Genomic DNA, 13,408 nt, shown 5'->3' on the forward strand with positions numbered 1-13,408 from the left:
GAGGAAGAGATAGGAGGAGAGAGATGGAGAGAGAGGGAGAGAGGAAGAGAGAGGAGGAGAGAGGAGGAGAGGAGGAGTGAGAGAGAGAAGAGAACAAAGAAAACAAATACGGAGTAGAGAATCAACTTGTGATTAGTGAACAGTTGTCTACAGTAAGATCAATAGACAGCAGAGTGTGGAGTCCACAGAGAAACAGGTGTGATATCATAAGGCCAGAGGTAGAGAGCTACGATCCCAACCTCCCAAACCCGGCCCCCGGCCAAAAGACCCATCTGCGGACTCACACACAGACATTTATTTTTATTTAACCTTTCTTTAACTAGGCAAGTCAGTTAAGAACAAATTATAATTTACAATGACGGCCTACCCCGGCCAAACCCTAATGACGCTGGGCCAATTGTGCGCCGCCTTATGGGACTCCCAATCCCGGCTGGTTGTGATACAGCCTGGAATCGAACCAGGGTCTGTAGCACACACACCAGTGGAACAGAGATGATTTCATGAACATTCAAAAACATTAGTGTGATTTGTAACCATGCCTGAAGACTTGTCTTAGCTCCTGGCACTAATGCCTTGGCTTTAGCTCAGAGGATTAACACAGTCTTGTGTCTATTTTTGTGTCTCTTTTGTTCTTTCTTTTTTTCTCAGTGAGCGACTGAGACTGACTTCACACACCCATTGTCACAAATGACCGTGGCGGCATTCTGGCCGCTCCACATCAATGAAACACACACACACACACACACACACACACACACACACACACACACACACACCTCCATATCAATGAGGTGAAAGGTCTGTATTTACATTCTGTATTAATTATGACTGACAACACAAAGGTCAGAGGGCGAGAAAACAGGATGTTTAAAGCAGCTAGATATCTATATACTGCACCCTTTTTCATTGTTCTCGCTCTCTCTCTTTCTCATCCTCTCTCTCTTCCATTAAGAAAAAAACACATGAATTCCACATGTGAACATGTGAATTGTTCCAAAAACACGTTTTCATGTGATCTTATGTGAAGTTAATGTAAAAACATGTGACAACATGTAAAGCAACATGTGATCAATGACAATCCATGACAATGGCATCTTGGTGAAAGTGATGGTATATACTGTAGGTTGACACACACACACAGAGCTTTGAGCGGTGTCGTGGTGTGCTGAGGAGATGATATCACAGAGAGGCGTTGGCATGGCGATCCACTGATGTCAGGCTGTTTACTGAGCTGCCAGGTTACATTTAGACTGGCTGACAGGCAGCAAGGGAGGATCTGTGTGTGTGTGTGTCTGTGTGTTTGTGAAAGGCACATTTAGAGGTATTCTCCATGTGGGAGCGTTGGAGCAGACTTGGCGTGGAGGTGGAGGATTGTGGGAAGGGCCCTGGAGGACAGGAGCCCCTGGCTGTGTGTGTGTGCCTGCAGTCCCCTTCACTGGCAAACAGATGGCACCAGCACCACAGGCTGTGACCAACACATGCAAGCAATGATAATACAGACACGCATGCATATCGTGTCTTGTCTTACCGGTACTGTCAACGCAATAATAGTAGAGGTGTTAAGTGTGGGGTCTGTGGGCTGTTTTCTGTACACCAGGCGATACTGTGAAATCCTTCCATTGGGTTGTCCAGGCTGTGTCCAGTTCAACTGTACTGAGTATGCACCTGCAAACACACAAACAGATATTACACACAGTGAGAATAACATCTGAAGTCAAACGTCACCTTTTCTTCCCTCCCTCTATTTCATCTCTCACTCACTCGTCGGTGTGACAATAGGAGGAGCAATGTCCTCTGGACCCGCCTCCATGGTGACAGCTGAAGCCCATTGGCTGCGAGCAGAGCCGCGGGAGTTGTGGGCATGTACACTATACTGGTATTGTCTGAAGGGCTGGAGGGCGTCGCTGGCGTCGATAAAATCTAGCGGCCCATTGGACCAGATAAACACCAACAGCTCCTCCTGCGTCCCCATTGGTCGCCTGGCAGGAAACAGGAAGAGCAAGTGAGTTACGCTAACTAACCCTGAGGTTCATCTCTAAGCCGTAGTTACAACTTGAGAGAGAAATAGAGAGCAATAGGAGAAGGGTTAAACGATGGCAATGAAAAGAGGAGAGAGAGAGGGGAGGAGAAGAAGCGAAAAGGGGCAAGAGGATGGTAGTCTCTAATCATTCCAACTGCATCAAAACAACATTGTGCGCGTGTGTCTTGGTTCACAATGTACATCTAAACTACAGCTGGACTTGATAACATAGCTCAAAACACCCCTCTACCCCATCCTCCAACTGTGTGTCTCCATTAGAAACCTCTGGATCTCAGAATCACAGATGCACTGAAGTCCCCAAAGTCTATAGCAAGCCCCCCTATACATACTGTATTAAGTGAGAGAGTCAGACAGTGTGTGTTTGGTCATGCTAACCATGATCTGAATGCTCAACTGTACTCCTTCCTCTGGGAATAACTTCTCCTACTGAATTTGAGTATACTCCAATTTTGGTTTACCAAAGTCTGACTCCTTGTGTGGATGTGAAGTTAGGATTCTTCCCTCAGCCTATATGCTAATGATGTTTCCACAGGACTTATCAAGGCTTAGATACTCTCTGACCCTGCATACAGATACCACTGGTCAACAACACACACTTGACCTTGACCACAGGCAAACACACGCAGACAAACACACACACACATGCACACACACAGGCAGACACATGGGTGCACGCACACAATACACACACCATGAAAAACTAGCACAGTGGGTAGTCGATACACACAAATGCAGACTAAACATACACATACACTAACGTTTAAAAGATTGTGGTCAATTAGAAATGTCCTTGTTTTAGAAAGAAAATCACATTTTTTGTCCATTAGAATAACATAAAATTGATGACAAACTTGGATTAGCTAACACAACGTGCCATTGGAACACAGGAGTGATGGTTGCTGATAATGGGCCTCTGTACGCCTATGTAGATATTCCATTAAAAATCAGCCGTTTCCAGCTACAATAGTCATTTACAACATTAACAATGTCTACACAGTATTTCTGATCAATTTGATGTTCTTTTAATGGACCAATGTGCTTTTCTTTCAAAAACAAGGACATTTCTAAGTGACCCCAAACTTTTGCACGGTAGTGTACGTATTCCAGGCGGACTAAACGCAAACACGACACACACCAACACACATACAAAGCAGATTAGAAAGTCTCCCCTTAATCTGAATTACCTTGTAAACTAAGAGGTGCATGATAATGTTATTACTATGATGGTATTACCTGTGTATGAATGGATATTACCTGTGTACGAATGGTTATTGCCTGTGTATGAATGGTTATTACCTGTGTATGAATGGATATTACCTGTGTATGAATGGTTATTGCCTGTGTACGAATGGTTATTACCTGTGTATGAATGGTTATTACCTGTGTATGAATGGTTATTGCCTGTGTATGAATGGTTATTACCTGTGTATGAATGGTTATTACCTGTGTATGAATGGATATTACCTGTGTACGAATGGTTATTGCCTGTGTATGAATGGTTATTACCTGTGTATGAATGGTTATTACCTGTGTATGAATGTTATTACCTGTGTATGAATGGTTATTACCTGTGTATGAATGGTTATTACATGTGTATGAATGGTTATTACCTGTGTATGAATGGTTATTACCTGTGTATGGATGGTTATTACTTGTGTATGGATGGTTATTACCTGTGTATGGATGGTTATTACCTGTGTATGGATGGTTATTACCTGTGTATGGATGGTTATTACCTGTGTATGAATGGTTATTGCCTGTGTATGAGTGTTATTACCTGTGTATGAATGGTTATTACCTGTGTATGAATGTTATTACCTTTGTATGAATGTTATTGCCTTTGTAATAGTTATAGATAATAACCATTTATACACAGGTAATAACCATTTATACAAAGGTAGTAGCCTTTGTATGAATGGTTATAACTGTGTACGACTGGTTATTGCCTGTGTATGAATGGTTATTGCCTGTGTATGAATAGTTATTACCTTTGTATGAATGGTTATTACCTTTGTACAAATGGTTATTACCTGTGTATGAATGGTTATTATCTGTGTATAAATGGTTATTACCTGTGTATGAAGTATGAGGTGATGAGTCCATTGGGCTTGTGGGGGGGGTTCCAGCAGACCTGGATGACTGTGGCTCCTGCTGCTGTCACTGTGGGGGGGTCCATGTCCTCTGGAGGGGCCTCAGAGGTACGCACATACACCCCCTCACCCAACCCACACCCATCTGACATGGAGAGAAATGGAGAGAAATGGAGCGACATGGAGAGAAATGGAGAGACATGCAGAGAAATGGAGCGACATGGAGAGACATGCAGAGACAGGGAGAGACATGGAGAGACAGGGAGAGACATGGAGAGAAATGGAGAGACATTGAGAGACATGGAGAGACATGGAGAGACATGGAGAGAAATGGAGACATGGAGAGAAATGGAGAGAAATGGAGAGACATGGAGAGAAATGGAGAGAAATGGAGCGACATGGAGAGAAATGGAGAGACATTGAGAGACATGGAGAGACATGGAGAGAAATGCAGAGACATGCAGAGACATGGAGAGAAATGGAGACACATGCAGAGACATGGAGAGACATGGAGAGAAATGGATAGACATGCAGAGACATGGAGAGACATGGAGAGAAATGGAGAGACATGGAGAGAAATGGAGAGACACGGAGAGACATGCAGAGACATGGAGAGACATGGACAGAAATGGAGAGGCATGGAGAGACATGGAGAGACATGCAGAGACATGGAGAGAAATGGAGAGAAATGGAGAGACATGGAGAGACATGCAGAGACATGGAGAGAAATGGAGAGACATGCAGAGACATGGAGAGAAATGGAGAGACATGCAGAGACATGGAGAGAAATGGAGAGACACGGAGAGACATGGAGAGACATGCAGAGACATGGAGAGAAATGGAGAGACATGGAGAGAAATGGAGAGAAATGGAGCGACATGGAGAGAAATGGAGAGACATTGAGAGACATGGAGAGACATGGAGAGAAATGCAGAGACATGCAGAGACATGGAGAGAAATGGAGACACATGCAGAGACATGGAGAGACATGGAGAGAAATGGATAGACATGCAGAGACATGGAGAGACATGGAGAGAAATGGAGAGACATGGAGAGAAATGGAGAGACACGGAGAGACATGCAGAGACATGGAGAGACATGGACAGAAATGGAGAGGCATGGAGAGACATGCAGAGACATGGAGAGAAATGGAGAGAAATGGAGAGACATGGAGAGACATGCAGAGACATGGAGAGAAATGGAGAGACATGCAGAGACATGGAGAGAAATGGAGAGACATGCAGAGACATGGAGAGAAATGGAGAGACACGGAGAGACATGGAGAGACATGCAGAGACATGGAGAGACATGGAGAGACATGGAGAGAGGGGGGAGAACAAAGAAGACAGAATTACCCAGTTGTGTTCTAAATACTTGATAAGATTAACTATGCATAATTAAGTATAAAACACTCTGTCTCTCAAGGTAGTCTGTCATTGGTCATTCCCAGTCCATACCGGCTTGGCAGGCCTGGACTCTGATGTGGTACTGGGTGTAGGGGTCTAACCCAGACACACTGAGGTTCTGTTCCCGTCCCACCGTACGCATCACAGACCTGGCACTTCCTGGATTCAACAGGATGTTGTAGTATAGAGGAAGACTGGTGTTAAACACACCTGAGAGAGGGAGAGTGAGAGAACGAGAGAGAGTGAGAGATTGAGAGAGAGAATGAGAGATAGAGCGAGGGGGAGAGAGAGAGAACGTGACAGAGGATGAGAGAGAGAATGAGAGCGAGAGAGGGAGAGAATGTGAGAGAGAACGAGAGAGAGCATTCTTACTTTGTATTCCCATGACATCTCTCCTGTGTTTTGAATGCAATGTGGCTAGCTAGCAAAGTAACTCACAGATAAATATTGAGATGTGGTTCTCTATTAGAAAGGCCCTACATGCAAAATACGGTTTGTGCGAAGGGAGACTAATAAACCAGGGTGTGCTGGTTCTGTTCCATTGATCAATGCTCTCTGATTTATCCTGCCTTTGGCCACGGATGCTCCCACGCGCTGGATTTACTACGGCATTGTGGGTAATTTAGTAGGATCTGAACATGGTCAGATGGTCAAGGGGACAGTGCATCACAGAGAGACTGGTATGGATGTGCACAGAGAGACAATGAACAGTCAGGACCAAGACATAACTGTCTGTATGCAGAGAGGTGGGAGGAGATATGGGAGGTCAGGGCAGGATGCATCACCTCTCACCCTCTGTGTACCAATTCTTTATAAGGATCCCCAATACGTCTATTTATGTGTGTGCGTCTGTGACTGTTTGGATGTGTGTGTATGCGGGCTTTGACTATGATTGTCTGCCTGAAGTAATCCATCTATAAATATTATCTTCTCATTATGTGTGTTTACTATGAGAGGGGCCTGAAATAGCACACAGACATATCCATAGGCAGGCTATTCTAGAGTCATTACAGGTTGATTCTAAAAGAGGGGAAGTATTGCCTGATCTCTCACGCTTGGTTAGGCTGCTGGACCCAGGGTTTGGAGTGTGTGTGTGTGTGCCTGTACGTGCATGTGTGATTATTTGTGTGCGTTTAAGCATGTGGTGTTTGTGTGTGTGTGTGTGTGTGTGTGTGTGTGGAGGGGGGGTAATTATGTGCGGGGGTAATGTGTGTGTGTGTGTGGAGGGGGGGTAATTATGTGCAGAGGTAATGTGTGTGTGTGTGTGTGTGTGGAGGGGGGGTAAAGTGTGTGTGTGTGACAGATCGCTACTGAAGGGTCTCTCCTGGCTGCTGTGGCTGCCATTACCCCTGATCAGGCTCTGTGTGGAGTTGAAAGTGGGGAAGTGTAACGCTGCTGATTAGTTATAAATAATAGAACTTAAGGAGAGCTCCCATTGAACCTCTGAGGCAGCCTGGCACAGATCAAAGTACTAATACGGGCAAGGTGTGTGTGTGTGTGTGTGTCTCAGCAGAAGGCTACATCTGCTGAGGGAGAAAGCTATGAGGAAAGGTGAATAATTTAAATGTTTCATTTGTTAAGATAATCAGGCCATTCTCAATGCATCCTGGAACTCATGAATGTTGAATGACCTATCTGCCTATAGTTGGTGTGAATTATGGAAAGGTACCTCTGATGGGAATATGAACAAAGTGTGTGTCTGTGTGTGCGTGTGTGTGTGTGCGGAGGCAGAGACTAGTGGATTAGGGACATGAGACCGAGGTCACAAACAGCCTTATTGAGAGGTTGGGTCACATTTGTTTTGTCATAGCTATGTTACATAAAGTGTATATGAGCCTACAGGACCCGAGCCACTACCCATTGGTGGACCACTGCATTAGGGAAGTCTTTCCCACATCATAATATGTACTTCAGCCAACTCCTGACTATTGCTGTCATGCCAGTCGTATATGGCATGACAATGAACCAACATGCCAGTGACCTGGCTGAAACACATATTTGGACAACCAGATAAGGGGAGTAGCGGGTAGACAGAGAGGGGGGTAGTCACTGACCTGGGGGTGTCCAGGAGACGAAGAGAGAGCGGGGGCCAAACACGGTGACGTTATGAGGGGGCGGGACTCCCAGAGGGGAGGAGACTGGTGTCTGGACGACGTACCTGTTACTCAAACCACTACCGCCCCCGGTACTGGCCTCCAACACATACACATACCTGAGGGGGAGGAAGGGAGAGAGTCTGTAGTGTTACACGATGGGAAAACACAGAGACACACACAGAGACACAGAGACACAGACACACAGACACATACCTGAGGGGGAGGAAGGGAGAGAGTCTGTAGTGTTACACGATGGGAAAACACAGAGACACAGACACACATACAGACATAGCCACAGAGAAGCGGTCCAACACATTTTTTCTTCAGATTATATATTATATACCGGTAAACTGAGTGTACAAAACATTAAGGACACCTTCCATTTTGCCCTCAGAACAGCCTCAATTCGTTGGGGCATGGACTCTACAACGAGTAGAAAGCGTTCCACAGGGATGCTGGTCTATGTTGACTTCAATGCTCCCCACAGTTGTGTCAAGTTGGCTGGATGTCCTTTGGGTGGTGGACCTTGATACACATTGGCAACTGTTGAGTGTGAAAAACCTTGCAGTGTTGTGGTTCTTCACACAAACGGGTGTTCCTGGCACCTACTATAATACCATGTTCAAAGGCACTAAAATCTTTTGTCTTGCCATTTTACCCTATGAATGGCACATACAGTGGGGAGAACAAGTATTTGATACACTGCCGATTTTCAGGTTTTCCTACTTACAAAGCATGTAGAGGTCTGTAATTTTTTATCATAGGTACAGTTCAACTGTGAGAGACGGAATCTAAAACAAAAATCCAGAAAATCACATTGTATGATTTTAGAGTAATTCATTTGCATTTTATTGCATGACATAAGTATTTGATTCATCAGAAAAGCAGAACTTAATATTTGGTGCAGAAACCTTTGTTTGCAATTACAGAGATCATACGTTTCCTGTAGTTCTTGACCAGGTTTGCACATACTGCAGCAGGGATTTTGGCCCACTCCTCCATACAGACCGTATCCAGATCCTTCAGGTTTCGGGGCTGTCGCTGGGCAATACGGACTTTCAGCTCCCTACCAAAATTTTCTATTGGGTTCAGGTCTGGAGGTCTAGGCCAATCTAGGACCTTGAGATGCTTCTTACGGAGCCACTCCTTAGTTGCCATGCTGGAAAACCCAGCCACGACCCATCTTCAATGCTCTTACTGAGGGAAGGAGGTTGTTGGCCTAGATCTCGCGATACATGGCCCATCCATCCTCCCCTCAATACGGTGCAGTCGTCCTGCCCCCTTTGCAGAAAAGCATCCCCAAAGAATGATGTTTCCACCTCCATGCTTCACGGTTGGGATGGTGTTCTTGGGGTTGTACTCATCCTTCTTCTTCCTCCAAACACGGCGAGTGGAGTTTAGACCAAAAAGCTCTATTTTTGTCTCATCAGAACACATGACCTTCTCCCGTTCCTCCTCGGGATCATCCAGATGGTCATTGGCAAATTTCAGGCGGGCCTGGACATGCGCTGGCTTGAGCAGGGGGAACTTGCGTGCACTACAGGATTTTAATCCATGATGGCGTAGTGTGTTACTAATGGTTTTCTTTGAGACTGTGGTCCCAGCTCTCTTCAGGTCGTTGACCAGGTCCTGCTGTGTAGTTCTGGGCTGATCACTCACCTTCCTCATGATCATTGATGCCCCAGGTGAGGTGAGATCTTGCATGGAGCCCCAGACATAGACCTAAGGTGATTGACCGCCATCTTGAACTTCTTCCATTTTCTAATAATTGCGCCAACAGTTGTTGCCTTCTCACCAAGCTGCTTGCCTATTGTCCTGTAGCCCATCCCAGCCTTGTGCAGGTCTACAATTTTATCCCTGATGTCCTTACACAGCTCTCTGGTCTTGGCCATTGTGGAGAGGTTGGAGTCTGTTTGATTGAGTGTCTGGACAGGTGTCTTTTATACAGGTAACGAGTTCAAACAGGTGCAGTTAATACAGGTAATGAGTGGAGAACAGGGGGGCTTCTTAAAGAAAAACTAACAGGTCTGTGAGAGCCGGAATTCTTACTGGTTTGTAGGTGATCAAATACTTATGTCATGCAATAAAATGCAAATGAATTACTTAAAAATCATACAATGTGATTTTCTTGATTTTTGTTTTAGATTCCGTCTCTCACAGTTGAAGCGTACCTATGATAAAAATTACAGACCTCTACATGCTTTGTAAGTAGGAAAACCTGCAAAATCGGCAGTGTATCAAATACTTGTTCTCCCCACTGTATACACAATCCATGTCTCAATTGTCTTAATGCTTAAAAATCATTCTTTAACCAGTCTCCTCTTCTTCATCTACACAGATTGAAGTGGATTTAACAAGTGACATCAATAGGGGATCATGGCTTTCAGTGTCAGTGTGATGGAAAGAGAAGGTGTTCTTAATGTTTTGTACACAGTGTATATACACTGAATAAGAATATAAACACAACATGCAACAATTTGAAAGGTTTTACTGAGTTACAGTTCATACTGTATCAGGAAATCAGTCAATTGAAATAAATACATGAGGCCCTAATCTATGGATTTCACGTGACTGGGAATACAGATATGCATCTGTTGGTCCCAAAAATAAGAAGGTGCGTGGATCAGAAAACCAGTCAGTATATGGTGTGACCACCATTTGCCTCATGCAGCGTGACACATATTGATCAGCAGGTTGATTGTGGCCTGTGGAATGTTGTCTCACTCCTCTTCAATGGCTGTGAGAAGTTGCTGGATATTGGCGGGAACTGGAACACGCTGCTGTACACGTCTAGTTAAATGCCCCTGAGAAGTACCCCTGAGAGGACTATTCACCAGCTGCCCCCTTATATCCACACCATAAAGACTATCCTAATTTCCTGCATATGACTGTGCGTGCCTGTGAGTGTAATAATGTGACGCACTTAGAGAAGTCCTCCAAAGCCTCACACACACACATTCATGACATCAGAAGACATATTAGCCTTTAAAAGGCGGAGGGTCGTTGGTGTTCAGGCATACATAAGCTGTGTAAGTGGGATACATTTAACATTGAAAGCCTTTAATTCTCTATAAAGTCCACAAACATACACATTAATAGCTGTACATTAGCTATTGTTCCAGGCAGCTTTAAACAGGCCCATTACCAGTTACGTAGAGGGTTAGACCAGCGCACTGAAACACATTAAAACCACTGATTTGTCACTCAGTCACGTTTCATATAGATACTGCAATAATATCACACAGAGAGGAGGGAGGGGGAGAGAGAGAGAGAGAGAGAGAGAGGAGGGAGAGAGAGAGAGAAAGAGAGAGAAGAGAAAGAGAGAGAGAGAGAGAGAGAGAGAGAGAGAGAGGAGGGAGTTAGAGAGAGAGAGAGAGAGGAGGGAGTTAGAGAGAGAGAGAGGAGGGAGTTAGAGAGAGAGAGAGAGAGAGAGAGAGAGAGAGAGAAAGAGAGAGAAAGAGAGAGAAGAGAAAGAGAGAGAGAGTGAGAGAGAGAGAGAGAGAAAGAGAGAGAGAGAGAAGAGAGAGAGAGAGAGAGAGAGAGAAATAGAGAGAGAGAGGAGGGGGAGGAGGGAGAGAGAGAGAGGAGGGAGAGGGAGAGAGAGGGAAAGAGAGAGAGAGAGAGAGAGAGAGAGAGAGAGAGAGAGAGAGGAGGGAGAGTGAGACAGAGAGGGAGGGAGGGAGGGATGGAGACAGTAAATATAGAGAGAGTTTATAGTAGCACAGTTCAGGGAGAAAGCAACACTTTTCCAACAATATTGGTAAAGTGAAATGTGTGAGTGTATATGTGTGTGAGTTCCCGAGGGGGCTGACTGGGGGGAGAGGTTAATACCCCAGTCATCACAGACACTTCCTTCTCTGGTGAGGTAAGTGACAGCTAATCAACATTGTCATAAATAATCAATGACCATCGAGCAGACCACTTTACACAAACACGCACGCACGGTGCACGGCTAAATCAGGAGAAGAAAGGGAGAGAGGGAAAGAGGAAGAGAAGAGAGGGGGAATGGGAACATTTTAGAAAAGGGGAGAGGGGTTGGGACAGGAATGCCTCCTTGCAGGTTATCTGGATTTACAAAGTGTGTGTGTGTTATCAGGAGTTAGGAAAACATTTAGTCACACATGTCTCTTCTCCCAGAGGATGGGAGGTCAACAAACAGAGGGATGAGGGATGGGAAAGAGGATAAGAGGGGGGGAGGAGAGAATAGGAGGAAAAATATGTCAAATACACAACTGTTCTTGCAAACATAAACCCTTGACTGATCTTTCGCTGTGGCATTATTGTGAGATGTGTGTATTCTCCCATACAGTAGGTACTGAACACATAGCCACTTTACCTTCAGTTGTATTTGCCTGTCTATACAGTTCTCCTCATCATCTAGTCAATGTCAACTCCAGATAAGAGCTCTCAGATAGGACAAAATAACTAATACATTGGAGAGCAACGTGACAGTTATTGTCATGTCAATTAAACTAAATTTAACTCAGCTCAGACTGATCTCCAGCTCCATAAAGAAACTAAATTTAACTGAACTCAGAGCTCAGACTGATCTCTAGTTCCATAATGGAACAGAATTTTAACTAAACTCAGACTGATCTCTAGCTCCATAATGAAACAAAATTTTAACTCAACTCAGACTGATCTCCAGCTCCATAAAGAAACTAAGAATGATGCAAGGTCTCACTATACGTTTCCTGTTAGTGTCTTTAAACTGAACCACATGCAATCTCACTAAGACTAACATTGATTAATGAAGCTTGAATAAAAATAAATGAATAAATAAAAGTGGGAGAGATGATCAGATTGAGCCTGGCGGTGTGTTGTGTGTTTGATCATGCCTGCCTCATCTGTCACACAGCAGTCAAATATTGAATCATTCAATTACACAAACACAGGTGAGACCTGAGACAAAGTCAGATAGAATGAGTGAGCGTGCAAGAGAGAGAGAGAGAGAGAGAGAGAGAGAGAGAGAGAGAGAGAAAGAATAACGTGGCTGGACTGATAGGATAGGCTTTATTATCATGACCCTGACGCACAGAGCAGACATCATAGTGGAGGGCATCCTGACACAGAGCAGACATCATAGTGGAGGGCATCCTGACACACTGAGCAGACATCACAGTGGAGGGCATCCTGACACAGAGCAGACATCATAGTGGAGGGCATCCTGACACAGAGCAGACATCATAGTGGAGGGCATCCTGACACAGAGCAGACATCATAGTGGAGGGCATCCTGACACAGAGCAGACATCATAGTGGAGGGCATTCATATCCGAGAGATAACCCTAGTCAGTAGCTTTTATCTGCTTTGGTGGTTAGATGGGAATGGACATGGGGGGAGGAAGTTGGCTTTAGTCAGTCATGGTTAGGGGGTTCATGAGTTGTTAGGTTTGTGTAGTTGCTATACCTGAGCTATAGATGTGTGTGTGTGTGTGTGTGTGTGTGTGTGTGTGTGTGTGTGTGTGTGTGTGTGTGTGTGTGTGTAAATGTGTAGATGTGTGTGTTACCATACCTGGTGTTGGGCTGCAGTTGTGTGTCCGTGTAGTTGTTATCCTGGCTGTCTCCAGCAAACACAGTCGAACCGTCTCGGAGTAGACGGTAGCTGGCCACATGTCCGTTAGGCTGTAAGGGCTGGTCCCAGTACAGCTCTACTGCTGTAGAGTTTACCACCACATGTCTAGGGCTGGACCACACTCCTAGACACAGGGAGAGAGGGAGAGAAGGAGAGAGAGAGGGGGGAGGAGGAGGGGGAGAGAGAGAGAAAGTGATAAAG

General features: G+C 44.9%; 1 protein-coding gene across 1 annotated transcript in view; it reads right to left on the bottom strand.

Annotated features, from left to right (window-relative positions):
* Positions 1 to 13,408, bottom strand: part of LOC139374512 (Usher syndrome 2A (autosomal recessive, mild)) — a 267,344-nt gene that overhangs the window by 58,000 nt on the left and 195,936 nt on the right. The window contains exons 48-53 of the mRNA XM_071115513.1: positions 13,148 to 13,331; positions 7,592 to 7,749; positions 5,589 to 5,747; positions 4,114 to 4,276; positions 1,762 to 1,979; positions 1,529 to 1,665 (exon numbers count right to left, since the gene is read on the bottom strand). Of these exons, the coding sequence (XP_070971614.1) occupies positions 1,529 to 1,665; positions 1,762 to 1,979; positions 4,114 to 4,276; positions 5,589 to 5,747; positions 7,592 to 7,749; positions 13,148 to 13,331 (1,019 nt within the window). The remainder of the gene's footprint in view (positions 1 to 1,528; positions 1,666 to 1,761; positions 1,980 to 4,113; positions 4,277 to 5,588; positions 5,748 to 7,591; positions 7,750 to 13,147; positions 13,332 to 13,408) is intronic.

Source organism: Oncorhynchus clarkii, chromosome 19 (assembly GCF_045791955.1).
Source record: "Oncorhynchus clarkii lewisi isolate Uvic-CL-2024 chromosome 19, UVic_Ocla_1.0, whole genome shotgun sequence".
NCBI lineage: Eukaryota > Metazoa > Chordata > Actinopteri > Salmoniformes > Salmonidae > Oncorhynchus > Oncorhynchus clarkii.